At 36.1% G+C, this 20,657-nt stretch overlaps 1 protein-coding gene across 1 annotated transcript in view; it reads right to left on the minus strand.

The window, feature by feature from the left end:
• Positions 1–571: 571 nt before the first annotated feature.
• Positions 572–20,657, minus strand: part of AQR (aquarius intron-binding spliceosomal factor) — a 46,816-nt gene continuing 26,730 nt past the window's right edge. The window contains exons 23-35 of the mRNA XM_064714847.1: positions 19,766–19,876; positions 18,499–18,608; positions 17,039–17,174; positions 15,146–15,355; positions 14,200–14,337; positions 13,260–13,331; positions 11,647–11,834; positions 9,847–10,018; positions 7,406–7,576; positions 6,549–6,634; positions 5,547–5,721; positions 4,139–4,252; positions 572–1,094 (exon numbers count right to left, since the gene is read on the minus strand). Coding sequence (XP_064570917.1) covers positions 849–1,094; positions 4,139–4,252; positions 5,547–5,721; positions 6,549–6,634; positions 7,406–7,576; positions 9,847–10,018; positions 11,647–11,834; positions 13,260–13,331; positions 14,200–14,337; positions 15,146–15,355; positions 17,039–17,174; positions 18,499–18,608; positions 19,766–19,876 — 1,929 coding nt within the window. The 3' untranslated portion in view covers positions 572–848. The remainder of the gene's footprint in view (positions 1,095–4,138; positions 4,253–5,546; positions 5,722–6,548; positions 6,635–7,405; positions 7,577–9,846; positions 10,019–11,646; positions 11,835–13,259; positions 13,332–14,199; positions 14,338–15,145; positions 15,356–17,038; positions 17,175–18,498; positions 18,609–19,765; positions 19,877–20,657) is intronic.

The following is a 20,657-nucleotide window of genomic DNA, read 5'->3' on the forward strand; positions in this document are numbered from 1 at the left end:
CTTTATGAAATGTGCACACTCAGAAGTTACCCTAAAAAAACCCCACTCAACTGTTATGTCATTAATATAAATATTGTGTGTTTTACATATCCTGCATTCAGGGAACTACTTTCTCTTTTCTTCCTCATGTGGCTTTAGCCTGGGCAATTACTGTGTCTCCTTCAAGCAAGAGAAATTTATTTCAAAACACTGATTCAGAACCCAGTGCTGTTGAAAAGCTGCATTCCTTCCTTCTTCTGTACAGAATAAAAACAATATCAGGAGAATGACACGAATGATAAGAAATTGCTACACTATGTGGATCCTGAGAATCCAATAAGGTAAAAATTCAATAAAGCTTTTGATCACTTCCAAGTCCCATGACAATTCACATTTCTCAGACATACAATCAGATATCTTAATGAACTTGAGCCTATGCCTAAAATACCATCTCAGTGTATACAAGCACAGCTCTGCATAAGGAATTCTTCATGGAAAAACACTAAGGAAACCTTAAAGCATGTCTGACCAATACTGAATGTACTTAGTGAGGTTTACTGGGTGACTGAATTAAGAGTCAAATATTCAAAATTGGTATAAAAAGCATCTTTACTGAACAACTTATAAAAAGGAAAATGCATATAATTTGAGGTCATTAAACAAATTACATTACCAATAGTGACAAGAACTCAGTAGCATGTTTGCCAAATATGTTGCTTGTCCACAAAGTATTCAGTGAAAAACATACCAACCAGGTATTACAGAAGCAACCATTTAATGAAAGTCAATGTAAAAATAGCAATTATTTTTCCAACTACTCTTTTCCCTGCCAGTTTCCCAAAATGCATTAAGGACAAGGATTCCATCAATCACTTTTCAGTCTCATTCTCAGGTTCACTGTCTCCACTATCACTGTCTCTTCCAGGGTGTTCTGGCATTTTTCGATGTTCATCAATTTCATCCACATTCAATTCTCCTTCCTTCATCATTTCTTCCGCTACTTCACTTTCTTCTGCTGCATCTTCCTGCAGGCCCTGAACTTCACCTTCTGCTTCAGTCTCTCCAGTTTGTGTCGGTTCTGGTTCTTCAATCATGGCAGGTGGGGGCAGTAAATGCTGGATGATTGAAAAAGGAAGGATTTTAAGTTTTTTACACTTTAGCTTGAACTGCTCATCTCATATTTAGAATTTTGCATTAACAACAAACACTTAAAATTTAGAAGTCGTAATGATTTGTAAGCAATTCACGCCTATATATAAAAAAAATAGAATAATGGTCACAGTATAGTCATCTTAGATTTTTTTTTTGAAAAGAGGGTGTAAAAAATCTCAGGACTTCAAATTTAAGGACGGAAAACACATTTCATTATCTCAAACACTCAGACAAGTAATAGGGTTATGGTAAATCCCTACTTGGAGCAATATGCGTATTTCTACCCAAATCTCATCTGTCACCATTTCAAACTCCTAGATATGCTTAGCTTGGTTTTTGATGCCTTCAACAGGCCTGTCTTTAACAACTTATATCCATAATTTCCCCTTGCAGCATCTTATAAAATACTATGTGAATGTTATCTGTACTTACACAATTCGAGTTTCAATAACAGTTAAACAATGCTTAAATATTATCACACAATACTTCTGAAAAAGTAATTTCATATATCACACTGTTCTGCTTACCAATGAAATAGTTTGTAAAACATTCTAGGCTGGAATGGCAGCCAAGTAACACAACTGGACAAAAAATACCAAGAATCCATTGAGCTGATGAGTATGGATGAGTGCTATTCAATTGGAGGCTGAACAGAAGCACTCTTACTTCTTGCAGCCTGACATTATTCAATGACATGATGGATATTTCTTTAGAATACTTTGGACCATTTTAATGAAATGCAATCTTGAAAACTTGACCATTTGTTTTGCTCAAAAACCAACTTTGTATCACATGACAAATTAGGTGTTTAATTACAGTGAAGTTTCACTTTCAGTTAGATGACACTAATATTAGAAATTTGCATAGGCAAATCTACAAATCAATTATGATTACCAGCAGAGATATAAAAAGCATTTTCTATAGACTTTGAAGTTATCAGACTGGTCTCTATATCCATCTGTACACAGCAAAGTGTAGTTCCAAACCAAAGATCTTACAAAAATACATTCTTGATGTATGAGACAAACTCAGACTTCTGTGACTTACTTAGATGCACCTTGTGCTTTCTGATGACTACTGTAAGGACTAGTGTAAAAGAAAAGGAAAATAATGATGTTGTACTGAATAGAATAAAAGAAATTTAGTGCCAGCTTTGCTTTTTTCAGTAGTTCACTTCTCAGCTTCTCCTGCAAGGAGAATGTGATTCATTGTCACAGTAGGAAAACAGCAGTTTTGTAACTCATTTTAGCTAGCAATGGATAAGATTAGGATGCCAAAAAGAGTAACGGGTATTAGCAGGAGAAATGTGTCCACATTTGATTAAGGTGTCAAGCAAATGCTTTTTGGTAAAATTTAGGTGCTGCTAAATATCATCTGCTTTTCAGGACATGCATACACTTCCCTGGTTTGACAGGGCTATTAATTAACACCTAAATGTGGCCAATCGACTGCACAATCTAGTAAGTCTTCATCACATAACATTTTGCATGGTTGAAAGATCACCAACTATATTAGACAAACTGGCTTCAAAGCAAGTCTCGCCAGGTGCTTATAGGACTGGGTTTCTAAAAAAGAGTGTGAGCTTACTTCACTACTAGTAAAAAAAATTACAGTAAGAAGAAATTCTAATAGTGTCCTCTTTGTATATCCCCTTCTTTTTACAGCACACAGGTAATTACAAAACATTTCTTCAAAATAGTGAGAAAGCATCCTCTCTGTTCAGGCAGCCTGGAAAAGGATTTTTCTGGGTAACAAAAAACTTCAAATCTGGCTGAAGCTTTCTCTCAGAAATAAAAATAAAATCCAGAAGTCACTGGGTAAGAACTGCAGAGAAAAATAAATTTTTGGGAAGACATTCAGTTGCTTTTGGGTTCTGATCTCTACTGATTACACCGTTCCATATTAGATGAAACATGGAAATGAAAGAAAAAAAGGATGTGACAGAGACATCCCTGCATTAAAGAACAGGACCTAGATCTCTTAGACTATCTGTTCAAGGACAATCATGTTCACATCCTCTTCTCACACAGAGCTAACACAGAGTAAGCAATGTCCTTTTACATCAATTTTGTCCACTTTCGGAAATCTTTCAGAAGAGCAAAAACCAATAAGGGAACTTCAGAGAACCATGAAAGAATAAATTCTAGGTAATACAACATATAGGGATTATATAATATATGAAGAATAATATCTAGGTAATATAAAGATGACAGACCCTAGACACTGTGTGAAAGCTGATGCAGTTAAGGGGGAGCATTTAAGACCATTCCCTTCTGGTTTAACCACTTCTAGGCCTTACAGCTCCAAGTATGCTGAGTAAAGGCAGCTTTCTGCTCAGCACACTATCTAAGCTACCTTAATTCCCCACTCACTTACATGAGACTATAAAGACTTTCTGATGGGTTCTGAATTCTGCTTCAGGGATTAAACAGTGACAAAACTAGGTACAGAAGTGTCTACAACTGCTTCCAACCCCATGCAATTCTCCTTAATGCTGAAGTATGGCTGAAAAAAATTGCTCCAGAACAAAAAACACTACAGTTGCAAACCAATCTGGATAATAGGGAGATTCAACAGGATCAAAATGGTTTCAAGACATGATCTGGTGTTTCCCTTACAAAACATTATTACATCATGCAGTGGTGTTATAATCCAACTAGCTGAAATCCCACACTTACCTGAAAGGTAACACACAAGTCTCCCTCAAATTAGTACAGGACAAGCTAGTTCTATAGTATTAATGAACAGCATTTTTGGCCCAGACAGAGCCATCAATGCACTTGTCATCAATTACTGATAGGTTTGGGGCCTTAAACTGAAGCTTAAACTACTAGAAGATACATCTTTTGCTACTGCAACATTTTACAAGACCTCAATATTCTTTCAATCATGAATACTTCTTGAATTTTAAATATAACACAAACAGACTCAAATCTCAACAGCTTCTCATGTCACTTACAAAAAATGATTTATTTTAAATGCATTCCAAAACTTAGAAGTTCCTTACCTGTTGATGGTGGCGTGTACTCTGTATCATGTGCATATACATATTGTACACAAAGTTAGCCATTTGAGGCATGTTCTTAATAACATGGATTTGGTGAGCTGGTCTTTCTCCATTCTAAGGAAGGGGGAAAAAAGTTGACATTCAGCAAACAAAGTAAAACAACCACCATTCAAAGGTTATTTAACTATATTAGAAGTCAAAAGCCCCAAGAAATTAAATAACGCTTTTCAAAGAAAAAAAGAATTGGTGAATTCTTTGGAAAATTAGGAAGCATAGGTCTTACATTGTAGGGAACTGGATCAATCATGAGACTGCAGCCTGGAGAAGAAACTTCAAAAGGGGAGGCTGGGTTCTGATTCTTACTCCATGAAGTACATTTTGGACATGAGTAATTTAACATATGAAAGGCACAAATTGTTTATGATCAGATTAGGATTTAGCCTCTTGCCTGTCACAGCCCAAGCTCCTTGCTCACACTCACTGACCACGCTTGTTGCATTCTTGTTGTACAGTTGATCTGAAAGTTTAAACTGAAAGGGCTCCCTCCCAAACCTGTCAACAGCATTTAAGACCAGGGAAAGAGCTGTCACTGAGTTTTGGGTGTGTGCAGGTATCCCTTCTCAAAGCTTCAGAAAGCAGAGCAGATATGCTCCTCTGTGTCTTCATTTAGCATCCTGCTGTGTGCCCTGTGCTTAGACCCTCCATACGAACCTTTCCCTAAAGATCTAGTGCAGTATCACAAATTAGGTTTTTGTACTTAGGAACCTATCTCAGCAGCAAAACTCTCATTATATTGAAATCAATTTAAAGAGAAAAAAAATTAATTTGTAATCTTGAATTACTTGGTTACATGTAATTTTACCTCTTTAAATGAGAAATGAGTAGCTTTATGTAGCTTTGCTTGAGAAATAGTGTAATTTGGTTTCATAATATGACCAAAAACATATAAGAACTAAAAAACTATTTTGATCACAAAAAAAAGAATACTGAATCATTCACACAGGCAGAACTCAGGAAAAAGCAGGCCCAACAGCTACTGATAATTAAATTACACTGATAATTAACTTTTGTGGAAACATCTGGTGTGCATCATGACAAAAGATCACTCCAAGGAGTTATTCATAGAATCATTAAGGTTGGAAAAGATCTCTAGTATCAACAAAATTAAATCATCAAGTGGCACTGTTGAGTTCACCACTAAACCCTCAACTGCCACATCCACACCTTTTTTAAAATACTTCCAGGGATGGTGATTCCATCATTTCCCTGGGCAGTCTGGTCCAATGCCAAGAAGCAAATGCACCAGTCTGGCAGAGAAAACAGTTTCACCTCTTTCAGCCCACTCAAAAAAAGTGAGCAAACACAAACACCCTTTATAGATACCAAAATCCAGTGGAGCTGCTCCTACCTGTCTTGCCGTTGGAAAACATTCAGTGGGAACAATATGGAGGTGAAGTGGTCGAGCTGTGAGTTGGCTGAAGGCTGGAGTTAGCTCAAAACAGTTCTGGAATAGTGATACCCTTGCAAAGATATAAAGTCCAAGTCTGGCTCTTGACATGGCAACGACTAATCGCCGGACATCCCTTCAGAAAATAAAATCAAACATTATTTTCCACCGATGACACATTTGCAATAAAAATAACTAGACATGAGTCTTAATTAAAAGAAATATAAAAACACCTGCCCAAATACTATCTTGTCTTTTGTTTTTGTTCCTACACATTGTTCCAGTAACTAGCAAATCCTAGTACCATTATATAGAAACATAAATATATTGGTTCACTGTACCAATACCACAATGAAAAACCACCTTCTACAGTTTTCCTACACCTCAGAAGTTGAGAGTAGACACTGAGAAAAAATCCCAATAGCATTTCTGCATCTGAACAAGTAAAGATGAATTTGAGAACTCATCTATCTACCTAAGATTGTTTCTCCATCACATCCCAAAGCAAAAGTGCAAACATTTAAAACTACACACATTAAAGCAACTTACGCAATGATCAAACACTTCTGATGCAAAATAATTAAAAACCTTGATTACAGGAAAGGATCTATGAGAAAATTTAAGCCTGCATTTGATCAACAAATACTACAGTTCTACCATTCAACTAGGGTGAAACCAAGGTCAGCCTATCTGCAGCAATATAAACTATATTATAGCAATATACCCTATAATATAAAAATTATAGGGTAAGAGCCATTACCAAAGGATAAAGTGCTCGAGAAGAGGGTACCAGGCAGTTATAAAAGGAAGTCTCTCTGAACTCCATTATATACATAGCATTGAACTTCATTTCTACTACACCTCATACAATAGAATTTTTTGTACAATGCACCATAAACATTTCTGTATCTGATACAGAGTTCAAGTACTGCTATGGCACTACAGGAAGATGTTCTTACATACCTAAGGTGGCCTACAGCTTTGGTACGCACTAGGGAAAGCAGAATATAATCGTTCTGCTGGCCTTGAAACCTGTCCACAGTTGTTACCTAGAGAATTAAAAAATGAGGAAAAAACTCTATAGGTTAATCTTTGCCATTTCAATTAAAACATGACACCAAAATTTTAACATTGACTTTGGACTGAGACTGCAGTAAACATGAAAAGAAATTTTTTAACTGATTTAGCGAGCCTCTAACAAAAAGCCATATTTTTTTTTAATGTGTTGGGAGGAGCTTTTGTCTGACTGCATAATGTTTCTTTTACTTCTTTTTGTTTAAATTTGGACAGAGAAGCAAGGTGCTAATTCCAAAAGATTATGGAAAGCCATTAGCTTTTTAAGACAGTTTCAAGCTGCAGAATTAGCACCAGACATTTATAACTATATTCTTTATTTGCTTCCTCAGATTCATGATCATACATCCTATCAAATAATTTCCACTCTGGGTGGATCTTTCAAATGATGTGATTTTGGGGAATGATGTTATTTTTTATCATTTGTGATAAAAAAAAAAAAAATAAAAAAAGAGTTATTCTGTCCCACACAGCCTGTAGTCTTTTCACCTTCACCAACTTCGCTCTGTGCAATTATCCACAGGCAAAAACAAGGGCACTAATCTATGAAATTCCATAGAATGTAGGTTGTGGTTAAATACTTCTAAATATATGAAATACTTCCACAGATACCTGTATAAGTATAGCTTAAATCAGCCTGATTTGCATATGACAATTTAAAAACCAGAAATTGACAATGTGACAATAGAAAAATATGACAATAGAAACCAGAACTAGTGCAATGACTGATACACTTTCAAAGTCACCTTGTTTGGCCTTCCAATCAGAGGATTGTTTCCACATCGCTGATTAATGACATCACGGATCAGGTGTTTCTGTCCATTATAAGTTGTCAGGATACTTATCCTGTCTGCAGGATAACCAAGCAGGCACATGTACATGAAAACTGCCACAACATACTCCGCCTCACCAAGATTCTAAAGTTTAAAATGAAAGAAAAAGACATGAAGAAAAAGACAAAAAAAAATGGTTACTCATCGTGTAAGGTTACAAAGAATAACACCTGTAACATTGTCAGGTATTTAGACAAATATTTTAGTGCTGAGAGAAATGTCCCTAGATCTGATGATTCTTTGCTCACTTCCCACAAGCCACTTTGAAAGAATGAAAGAACCACAAGTAGGTTTAATACCTTCAGTCTCACTCCTTTTCAGACAACTGTTAAAATATCTACATCAATATTATTGTTAGTCACTGATTGAAACTTTGCAATATTTACTCAAAAAAAAGGTGCAATGACTCACTCCCCAGTAAACTGAAAGTAAGAACTACTTGCACTAGTATAAAGTCTTTTTAAGTATTACTTAGGAGACAGACATCTGGATTATCAAATCCAGTTATTTCCACTGCAGGCCATGCTATTCAATTACAAATTACCAGCTGTTATTTTGTATATTGTAACTTTCTCTCTCTGCCACTACTTTATGAATCTGTTCCAAAGTACTACTCTTCTGGCTATGGGAAGCTTTGTTCTATTTCCAGATGATGTTATTCATAGGCTATTTAAATCCATTTTCTGTCAACAAAAATTATCTTTCAGGTTAAAAAGTTGTTCTCAAATGCTGACATTTACTCCTGCTCTATTTATACAAGGAATTTTATCCCCACTTGGCGTATGTTTGAATAGGCTGGACATACCAGCCTCATTTATTTTTTCTTACTAAGTGGGCTCTGCATTACTTGGAAAATGCAGTTGCCAGGCATATCAAACACCTGTGGGTGTAAAGCTATTCTACAAATTTTAATCCCCTTTAACTCTGGAAAGAAAAGCCAAAATTCACAAAGAGAATTATACATGACAACAATCTGTTATCTCATGAAAAACCTAGAATGCCACCAACATATTCTGATAACTATCACATCAATTATCAAGATCACAAAAAAAAAAGTAATGGTAGGAAGTATTAGAAGAGTGTGCACATAAGAGTGCATCTGATATAATGAGAAGTGTGTTCTGTGTCCTCATGTCAGTGTTCTTAATCCTCTTTAGCCAAAGAGTGGTCTAAAGCAGTGCTAGCATTCCAAATTATGAGGCACTCATTTCAGCTGTTTGTGTTCCACTGGACAACTTTTTACTACTTGCATGTTAGAGTTTCAAAAACAAAACCAAAATGTATCTCCAAGCAATTCTGTCCTCAATCTAGCAATGGGATAAAGTGGATTATGATTATGATTAACCATTGCTTTCTTCTCTAGCAGCCCACTAATTTGTACTGAAAAAGCACTGAGAAGAACTCAAGCAAAACCTATGAATATATTTCATATATACCTTTTTAAAAACAAAGATTCACATAATGAATCTCAGTGATCTTCAGAGGAAAAAATGAACATGAATATTATCATCATAAAGTATATTGTTTGATTTCCATAATATTGAGCAAAATATAAGGTGTTGATTCCATGTTTGAATTAAGCTCCTTAACTTGCACATCGCTCCAGCTCTTATTTTTCCAAAGCCCAGGTTTGCTATTTTAGCCACCATAGTTTGTTTCAACAGTTTTTAAAACAAGAAAAATAAAAGGACTGAAAATATAAGCATCTCATTACAAGTGTAAAATGTTTTCCTAATTTAAGAGAAATAGATAGAGACTGTTGATGATGGCTTAATTCCAAAATTTAGTTGAAAGTTTGAAAACTTAGTTGAGAAACTCCAAGATTAATGTTTTTTTTTGGCAATTTACTTCACCCTCAATGTATCTGTACCTCTTATGTATATTACTAGCAGTACTGTTTTATTCTTTAATGAATGGGCATTTTAGCATTCCTACCTATAGCACAAATAACACAGTGACTCTTCAAACTCAGGTATGAGCAACCAAGCAAGCTTCCATTCTTTGTGCTCAGGGGAAGTGCTACTGTTTTTCCACTATCATGGCAGTACAGCTGAATTACAATGGACTTTAATTTGCCTTAGGTCAAAATTACATTTTGTAATGAATTACACCAAGTCTCATCCTTCCCATAACAATGAGAAAACAAAGTAATTCACTGAGCAAAAGCCCCAACACAATGTTTTCATTTTCAACATTCAAAACTCATTAAAAGGAGGAAAAAATCACATACATGACTCAGTTATCAAGAGAACATGAACTGAATGTCAGTTTACTGGTTTTGCTAGTCTGTCTTCATTGCAGATCTAACAAACCCTATTGAGGTTAATAAATAACATATGTAGTACTTCCCTTACCTGATAGAAATAAGGATTGGGTTCAGACTCTCCTACACCGTTGAAGTCTTCTACATTTATAAGCTGGAAGTCATACAAGAAGCCAGCATTGGCTGTCCTGAACTCTGGCAGAAGCTGCACGTGAGGCAGGTTACCCAGGTTCTTGTAGCGCCAGTTGTAGAGGTTACACAAGCTGTCCAAAAGCACACAGACACAAAGCACACACAGTGAGCTGCAGCAGCAGGCTCTTCTACTCATCCCAGAGAGTTCACACGCATTTGGGATCAGGGCTTCTGTAGGTTTTCAGTGAAAAGAGTAATTCTGCTAGGCAGCCTGTACATATATAAATGAACGCACCTGAACAATCTATCCAGCAATATTATTTTTAGGTCGTGATTCTGTTTTGTTCTCTCTCACTGAAAACTGCAGATGCCATGTCAATGTGGCACACTTGGGTTTAAGTCTGTTCCTCCTGATCAAGCTACAAATTTTGAGAGAATTCTAGCGAAAACTTTGATGGGTAACAAAACTTAAGGAATATTAGTCCTTCTGTACAAAACAGAAGGAATAAGGAAAATAGTATTTTCTGCATTAACTGTGGTAAAGCTCCTTACTTTTTTTACTTTTTCTTACAGTAAAAAGAAGTTGATTTCCTTATTTATTTTGTGTATTTCCTAGTATTAACACAAGACATGAATGGAAACAAACAAAATCTACCTAATTCTGAATGATTCCTGATATTTCTAGGGACAGTAATGCTGACAAAATGTCTCATTCACAAACATCTAACAATATCCAGACCAGATCAAGAAGCAGATAGCTCATGGGGAAGCTACCTGTGATCACAAAAGACAAAGCACAGGAAGCAATTTCTTGATCAAGAAATTACTTGCAAAGTGAAAGACTTTTGCTCTCTTATCACTAAGAAGTTCACTATGATTTTGAAAAATAAACTTTATTCACCAACACATTTGGATAAAAATCTTCATTTTAAATATCATACTGAACTGTCATTCATAACCCTAGAAAATAATATTCTAGATTCCAAGCATTTCCTACATGAAAAAATTGGAAGTTATTCTTTATATTGCTGACTACACTTTATGCCTAAAATAAAGATTTAGAACTAAACCTAGAGTAGCAAGATTTTATATGAAGTAATTTTCTCTTATTTGGTTTTATTTTTCCTTCTTAACATGACACCACAAATATACAATTTACACAATCAATAAATCTGATGTTTAAATCACTACTGTGAAATGACAAATACATAGATACAAAAAAGCTATTACACTACAGAGTCACAGTATCTCCTTTACTATAAAAAGGCTTTTAGTTCTCATGAGGGCAACCTGAATCTGCCCAACCTCTGGATGCATCTCTCCTGAAATACTACAGAAAAGCAGCCTTTTACAGTCTTTAAGGGAATTATTATATATTCAATGTCAAATAAATCAGATTTTTATTTAACTTTGAATATACTAAACATTAGTTTAGAAAAGAAAGCTTCTGTAAAGTTTCATTTGTAAAAAAACCTTGAACATCTAAGATGATTAAGTACCTTGAAATACAAGTTTCATTAAAGTACTCAAGTAACAGCAGAGTACTACTATATAAAAATAACAATGAAGAAATTAATCTGATAGCATTTCAGAGAAGTAGAATCTGCCTTCCTAGTCTAAGCTGAAATTAATGGAACTAAATTCCAGATTTGGAAACTCCTGTCCTAACAATAAGAACCAGCTTCCCTAGCTATGTGTGCTCTTCTCACTTTTAACTTGTTACTTTCTTACAAGCTAGACAAAGGATTTCCTGTCTTACCTTGCTCTAGCTCTTCCTTGTGCATCCAAGTCAACAGTTGGCACTCCAACACGAACAAATCGTGTAAAAAGAGACTGTTCCATGTTGGAGTACTTCTGAAAAGCCATGTTCTTAATGACTGGGGGCAACTGATGATGGTCACCAATCATAATCCAGCGCTTCAAACGACTGAATCCATCCTGGGGGTTCTAGAATTGAACGGTTACACCATTGCAACCATTACAATATAATCAAGGCACTCAAAACACATTAAGAGACAGATTGCCTGCCTTTGTCTTAGCCCTTCAACATTTCTTTTTAAGCTACACTGAACTTCAGTCTTTTAAAGACTGCTAGCTTCCATCCAATCAGAGAGCAGAATTGTAAATAAAGTCTCTTTTCTTATAAAACAATATAAACCAATAAAGTACTTTTATCTACTAAAATTAGTAGAGAAATATCAGAATAAAGATCCTATTTTATTGTTGTAAAGGTCAAAACCTCTGATTACTTCACAGCCACAGCAGTCAACCCAGAACTGTCCTCTGAACTTTATTTCTGGATTCTGAGGTAGTGAATATGAAGCATCTGAAACAGTTTTTAGTGTTCAGATGTCTGAGGCAACACTGCCTTTCAAACATCTCTGCAGATCATGCTTACTTCTGTAATTCTCAAATAGTCTCTTCCATGACCAGGATGTGCCCCTAATTAATTGCCATCTTGGCTCTTGGACTGAATGCTCTTCACAATTAGCATCCTGGAGACTTCCAGCTGTCAGATCCTCATTACACACTCCTGTGATAATTCCCTTTCTTATGGGAACACTATTTGAGACAGAGCACAAAGCTGCTTTTCCTGACACTTGAAGTGGAAGAGCTCTGAAGCAGTTTCTGATCAGACAGCAAGGAAAGAAAACTGATCTCTGGACTGTCCAACTACCCAAGCCTGAAAATGCCTTAGAAAGAAACTAAGAGGATGGAAATCATTTTTATTAGCAAGAATAAAAAAACCCACAAAAACCCAAAGCTTACTGTCTTTTTTTTTTACTCACTCCTGGAAGTTCCTTCTTTGCACATGATGAAGCATTCTATATAGTTTTCTGTACGTATCAGCCATTTAAATCTTGGACAAAGAGGTCCCCCAGAATTCTGTTTTTAAAAATTTCTCACTGAATTGCAAGTAAAAAAATCAACTACTACTACTCTGCAAGGCTAGATCCTTAGGTTTTGTTAAAATTAAAACCCACTCAATTTTCAAGGACTATTTGGATGCCTCACATAAATAAACTCATAGAATATCCCTCAGAATATGCCTCTATGGTGAAATGGTCTACTCTAATTATACAAACTGTTCAGTTTCTGCATTCCTCACATATACCTACTTTCCCTCAACTGGCAGATGCAGCTGGTTAATCAATGCTCATTTAAAAGTTTGAAAAAAAATGTAAGATGGTTACATTATTGCATTAAATAATTTCATAATTAAAAATCAAATAAGTCAAATCAATGTGAAAGGTCTTACTAGCAAAGATCAGTTCTGGGTTACTTCCTACACATGATATTTTTCATTTTAATATTCAATAGTGTTCAAGAGCACAGAGTCTTATTTAAGATCTCTTATGTTTCAAGTCTAACCTGCAACAGGAGAGGTATAAAGGTTTCTATCTCCAGAATCTGAGCAGACTCTTCCATTAAGATGTTGTCATACTGAGAAAAAAAAAAAAAAAGTAAAGAGATGTCCATAAACACAGTAACACAAATAAAGGTATTTATTCAGCCTACCAAAAGAAAGCATCTACTACTCCTTCAAATTTTGCCAGGTGGGATGGTTACAGCAGGATTTCACCTTATAGGGAGAATATCAGTATTACCAAATAGGTGAAGTGCTACTACACAAATGGCAGAACTCTCTGTACCAGTCAGGGCTTATACCTAGAAGGAATCCAAGACTGAAATACATTACAGGCTTCCTATAGGCCATAACCACAAGAGAAAAGTTTTCTTCAGAAGAGCAAAATAATTTGGTATCTCTGCACTGAAGCTGAAGAGAAGCCATTTTGTGATCCAATACAGTACATGATCAGTGAAAAATAATGCTGAAGAATTACTGGTGGCTGGCTTTTGCCAGAAACAAAGACTGCACTAAATTAACAGTTATAGTTACCACTTCAGAATGAAAAAAAGCATTGCATCATAGTTATTTTTCCTCAAATTGTTAAGTTTTTAGGTAAACAAAGCTGTAAATGCCATGTTTACTGGCCATAGAGGCCAGTTCTACCTCTATTTTATTAATCTTATCACTGCTGTTTATCATGTAATATGGCAAAACTGACTTTTTAAAAAAAGCACTATTTACAATTTTAGTATATACAGTAAGTTGAAAGTAATTTAATCTTTTACTTACAGAAGTTATATTTTTCTTCAGTAAAAATAAAAAATTGAAACATACAGGTAAAAAAATGCAATTCTAAATAATCTAGCTGGCCTAGATTTGGGGCAGATTCATATGGGGTGGGGAATAGGGGAGAACCAACACCAAAATCAAGCAGTACAGTAACACTAGTAAAATCATTACTTTGAAACCTAATTCAACCAGGTCCCGTCGTTTCAGAGCAGCATGAGTACAAGTCATTGCAATGATTTTTGCTTCTTTCACCAACAGGTATTTTGATCTATCCAGGCCACTGCGGAGAAGTTCAAATGCTCTGAATTCCTATGGAGGACAAAAGAAAAGTCTTGAAAGTCAGAATATGAAAAAAATATCACTTATAGAGTAAATCCACTCAAACTCTCTGGCTCCCTCTTGATATAATTAAACAAGAAAGCTCTGAGACTATGTACTGTTAACAATCCCATCTGAATAATTTGTTGTTGTTTCCAGGTTTAGTGTATTTTGAAAAACAATCTTGTGAAAACCTATGAAAGAATTCTTCCAACCTGTATGTACATATAAATTTACAGACAAATATTCAAATAATTCTGAGGAACCCTCTCAGAATCCCCCAAAATTTTCTTTTACTTTATCTTCTTGTTTCCTACTTTACTGCATCATAACATGACATCAAATTCAGTAACAGAACGACCATTACAGTTAATAAAATCAAGTGATCACAAATCACCTTTATCCTAATATTTAATAGCCTCTTAAGCAATTCTGGCAAAACCAGAAGATAATCTGTTACTTTTAGGTTGTCTGATTAAAGGCATCTCACTGTAAATACAAAGACCCTGTGAGGATCAGAGGAATAGTGATAGGTGTACCAATCCTTGTAACCTCATCAGTGAAAATGGATGCAGAATGGCTGCTTCCCATGATCCAACTAAAAGAGACCAGACCCTTGCTCCTACTGTGTAACATACCTATATTACTCTAAGGTGGAAATTCTCACCTTGCCAAGTAATGAAGCTGCCTAGACATGTATATTTCTTCTAGGAAGTAGGGAAAATGAGAATTTTGGAGTCGTGTAATTTTTCTACAAGATTAGCCAAATTCACTTGCCATTAACAGTTACATGTCTTACCTCAAGCTGAGTGAATATTTTCTTAATATGTCTAAAACACCCTTCAGCAATTTCCATATCTTCTTCATATGATTTGCCTTTGAAAACTGGTTGAGGAGCATTCGCAAAATACTGGTGAAAAGGAAAGAAACTGGAGACATCTGCAACATCTGGCGATTTTCCACCTTTAACCTTCACTTTACTGATATACTCCTCCCAGCGAGACATTACCTGTGACAAAGCAAGGTGGGTTTATATCATAAGGTATTTGGCAATATACAGGCTTGCAGTACACCATTAAAAAAATTATCACGGAAGTAAGGTATGTCTTAGGTAGCATTTGACCTTGTGTCAGAAAGACATTTTTGAAGTTGTAGTGGGTTATACTTGGCTCAACCCTGGTTGGCTGCCAGACTCCCAACCCAGTTTTTCCCACTCCCACTCTTCAACAGGACAATGGGAGAAATTAAGATAGAAAAGTTCATGGGTTGAGATAAAGACAGGGAGATTGCTTAGCAAGTAGCATCACTGACAAAGCAGAGAAAATAAAATTCATTCATTGAAAATTAAAAACAGAGTAAGATGGTGAGCAACAAAGACAAAACTAGAATCATCTTTCTTCTCCACTCCCTCTTTGTTCCCAGGGTTAATTTCATTGTCAACTTTTTTACCTCCTCCCTACCCTGACCAGTACAGATCATTCAAGTTCACAACACCACATCTCTGCCACCCCTTCCTACTCACACTTCTTCCCTGCACCAGCATGGGATTTTGATAGGCTGCCCCTTCCTTCAGGATATACCCACCTGCTCAGCATGGGGAACTCCATGGGCTGCACTGGCAGTATCTGCTCTGCCACAGCCTCTCCACTGGCTGCAGGTGGAAAACCTGCTTTACCATGGCTGTCTCCACAAGCTATGGGGAACCTGTGCTCTGATGCCTGGAGCATTTCCAGCCCCCTCATTTTCTTCTGTCCTGGGTGTATGGGGTTGTTTCTCACACTTCCCTCTCTGCCCTCAGCTGCTGCTGGTTTTTGGCCTCTTCTCAAAGAGGTTTTCAAAGAGGCACCACCAGTTTCACTATGGATTCAGCTTTGCTCAGCAGTGGACCTGCTGGAGCTGCCTGGGTCCTGCACAGAGCAGCCCCTGGCCTCTTCTCAGAGGGCATTCCTACAGCCACCTGCTACCAAAACCTTGCCACATAAACCCAGTACAGAAGGAAACCTAACCTTATCTCTACTTACACTACTTTGATTTAAATACCAAGTGGGATTCATTTAGGAGGAAACTGAACCAGAAGATGACCTCTAGCAGTGTTCCTTGCACTCTTCAACAACTAATGTCCATTTAATGTTAAGGTCCACACTAAAGCTAGACCAGAGTAACTTCTGTAAAAACATACACAAGTAAGTGCATTCAGTCCTAAGTTCCACTCTGTAAACCTCCTTATGCAACACTAATTGCAAATGTAGACCACATCACTGAAAAATACATGGAGGAGAAATGAGGGACATGCAACATACCATTTTGTACACCATACATTTGATTTCACACTGGCATTTAATGCTATAAAAGCCTCCTATCAGGACCATCAAGTAGCTGCTCTAATGCTTGTCCAAAATATAAAGCAGCCCACAGATTTTCCCATCTGAACGAGAAGCTTCAGGTTAGAATCTTTGCCAGCATTCATGAAGGGCAGCAATGACTTGGTGAGTCAGCAGGCAGGATTTAAAACAATAGCAATACAAGCAAGTCATGCTGCAATTTTAACTTTAGCTGTTACTGTATTGTGAATCACCAAGGAAAATGCTTTTTGCTTTTACTCTCAACTCTGAAAAATTCATTGCGACTTTTACACAGTGTTTCGTAACAGATTTAGGTCATACAGTCCCTGCAAAAGTATTTCAGTCCTTACTTGGTATAAGAAAAAGTGGCCAGCTGTTTCACAAGTGTAAGATACATCTCCTGGGACTCCAAGACTCTCTTGTAATCGCCCAACTTCTCGCAGAAGTTCAAGTCTTCGAGCCAGCACGTAATTGACTCTTCCATACCTACAAAACAGATTATATATAACATATGTAATATATAATAATTTTTATTAAACTCAAAATAGTATCTCAATATCACAATGAGAGATCACAAAAAACCCCAGCACCCTGCCAAAACACTGCCACAACTACAACCCCGTTCCAAAGCCTAAGAATTTGTTACATGCTGACTACTTTTATCACTTGAACTCTAACAATTCCCAAAGCCAAGCTAATGAGAAATAAAGTTCTCAGAGTAGTGCAGCCCACCTTCAAATATATTCCTCAACCTTTACCCCTCCCTCTTGAACTACCAGAACTCATAGTGCTTGCACAAATATCCCACAGGTCTGGAGTTACCTTGAGAAAGAGTGAAAACAGACAACATAGTGTCAGAAAGAAAATTCCTTTTAACAATGAACGCTACAATTCAAGGAATATACTAAACTATGGATAGTACTAAATAAATATCTGCTACGGCATCATTCAGTAAGTTTTTGGCTATCAAATTTCTGGAATAATTTGACTACGTCAAGGCATTCAATTTAAAAGAAAAAAATCACAAGGCATTTATTTTGCTAAATACTGAACTATGTATATGTGGGTAGCTTCTAGTGACTATATATAATTTTTACTACAGCTTTTGAAGTCAAAGTATTGCTATGATAATCCAGTACTGGACAGTTCAGATATTTCCAGTGCACGACCATTATACCCCGCTTACATTCATGAATGTGTGTAATCCTACTGACGTCAATTGCACTAAAGCATGACAAACATACAAATATTTAGAAGAACAGGTTCTTAAGTCTTTGTACTGACACAGAGTTCATAGCTTTCCTTACATATGTATACTTCAAAATGTGTTATCAATGAAATAAGCAACTTTGATGTTAAGCAAAGTTGAAGAAGAATTCAAAGCAGAAAGTTTAATTTCCTGTTTATTAATGCAAAAATCACCATGACAGTAGAAGTGATACCATATTTGAACAAAAAAAACTGTAGCTCTAAGAATCCACTTTATTATTCTAATTTCTCTCACAGATTAATTGTACGAAAGGCATGAGGGTCAAAAAAAAATAAAAATATCTATTATTCAAGCAGTTGATTTTGTGACAAAGCAACTGACTGTCTCAAGGAAGCACAGCTTTTGTACAGAGTAAGAACCAAAATTAATAAACCTGGTACTGAAAAATAGTGCAATCTGTGTTACTGGGATTGAATGACATGAGAAGGGTAAAACTTGTCCAGCACCGCTCCTTCGCCTGGGAGGCTGAGTGGATTCAACAGAGACATCCTGCTGCCATGTTTATACAGGGGAGTTTATCATTAGCATCTCCTTCCTCACCTGCTGAAATCTTTCTCTGTCTCTAATTCCTCCTCTCCATGACCCAGACGCAGAAGGTGACGCTCATCAATGTCTAAAGCCATGATTTTTTCGAACAGCTGGTTCAAAGCCTAAAGATTGACAAGAACAGGAGAAAAGGTAGTTTTTAGAAGTTCAGAGGCTGTTGCAGGGGAAAATTGAGGAATTACTTGTTAGTAAAATAAGAGATTTTTCCTAATTTAGTATAAATGGAAGCTGAAACAAACAAAAATAATTTGTTTTAACAAAACAAAGTTAATACTGAAACTCCTAATCTTGACAATAAGGAAATTAGCCTACTAACACCCTTTTATTTGCATACTTTATACAACAATCACATTTGATTTAGAATTAAATTTTGAAATTGCAATCATACAGTTAACTCAGTTGATAAAGCTATCAATTTACAAAACTGTCCCACAAACACCAATTTTTGTATGATGACATTAAACAATTTAACTTTTACTGTACATGAGAGAAGTATGATCTGGTAGTGGCTGTCAGGTACTGGGACTCTATCCCATTTTGGATAACTGAATTTTGCTCAACTAAACTTCTAGGTGTGCTACATCTTCTACCTTAAACTCTTCAGTTCTCTAGTGGCTTACTATCAACTAACTCGTTTATTTCAAAGGAGCAAACTTGTAAGCACTGGATCATCAAGTTTTGAAAATAAGAATAAACACAAACAAGCTCCACTTGCAGCTGCAACTGATGTAAACATCTTAAAGTGCAGCATCAAAGCATGGGTAATGTACCCTGCTGAGATACAGTTAATTTCCCAGGGCACAATTTCAAGTTAATGTCCTCATTAAAGTCTTGTCTAGTAAGAAGTCTTCTATCTGCCTCAAAGTATTTCCTTCTTTTTCTCCTCAATGGACATGCTCTCAATGTTCTCAATGTTCTCAACCCTTTCTCCCAACTGTCACTCTCCTGCCACCCACTGCAGACTGGCCTGTATTATTCCACGCTGTAACTCCTCACCAAATGATACTTTTTCAAAAATACTTTCTTATTTTTGACCTCCAACCAATTAAACACATTGAAAACTTCAGGTAAATAGTTTAGAACTACACACCTGAAATTCAAAAATTTAATTTCTCATTATCAAACTGGCAAAACTGCACGTAAGTTGACACAAGTTTCCACTGTTAGGAGACAAATGCAATTCCCAAACTACTGATCTCAACACCTACTGCTCTTCTACATTGCAATTACAGGAAAATTTCACACATGATTGACACTTTACCTGATTAGAGTGGGTAACTATTAGAGTTCGTTGTTCTGGGAAATTATGATAAAGATTGGAGATTATCTGGACTGCTACATCAGTTTTTCCAGTACCAGGTGGACCCACTACCTAAAATCAAACACACACACAAAAAAATAAAACCAAAAATCAATACACAGTTTATCAGAATACTTCAAAATAAGGAAAAACAGAGTTGGCTGGGGAAGAAAACACCCAGAACAATCTCACAAGACACTGACATTACACATTGCTTCCTGGCTCTGGTGAACTTTCAGACCAAATACAACAGCTTTAGACTATTTTGGCAGATTACTGACTAAAAGGAATATGGTAATCCAGCACAGGAAGTACTAATAACAAAACAGATGTTTTCAGAGAAAAAGGCAGTTTAGCCTCAAAACAGGCTTAACAGGGGGGAAACAGTGAAAAGAGAATCAAGACACACAATTGAAAAACAATAAAGTGAAACAGACATAAAGAACAGGAAAAATTTTAAAAAAGAGTTCATTCCTTCTATTTACTCAGAAATCTACAACTGATGATATAGACATATAATAACAATTAATGTTTCAATAGGCTTCATTCTACAAACACTCCAAAATAGACAGCTCAGACATTTTAAAGGTATCCAAATATTATAAAGAAAGCATCTCAAAATAATTTTTGCACTATTAAGAAGCGCAGAATAGCAGTTTTCATAAGCATCAACACATAAAATTACAAATTGCTATGAAATCATTCCTGCTTTATTTAAAGACTCTCCAATCACTTCAAAAAAAAGTAAATTCAGTTTCTGTGGAAAGCATTCAGCCACTGAAACACAGGATACAGAAATGTGTTGCTCTATGATTTTGTGAGGATTGGAGCATGTTGAGCCTCTGAAAGGTAG

Source organism: Zonotrichia leucophrys, chromosome 5, assembly GCF_028769735.1.
Source record: "Zonotrichia leucophrys gambelii isolate GWCS_2022_RI chromosome 5, RI_Zleu_2.0, whole genome shotgun sequence".
NCBI lineage: Eukaryota > Metazoa > Chordata > Aves > Passeriformes > Passerellidae > Zonotrichia > Zonotrichia leucophrys.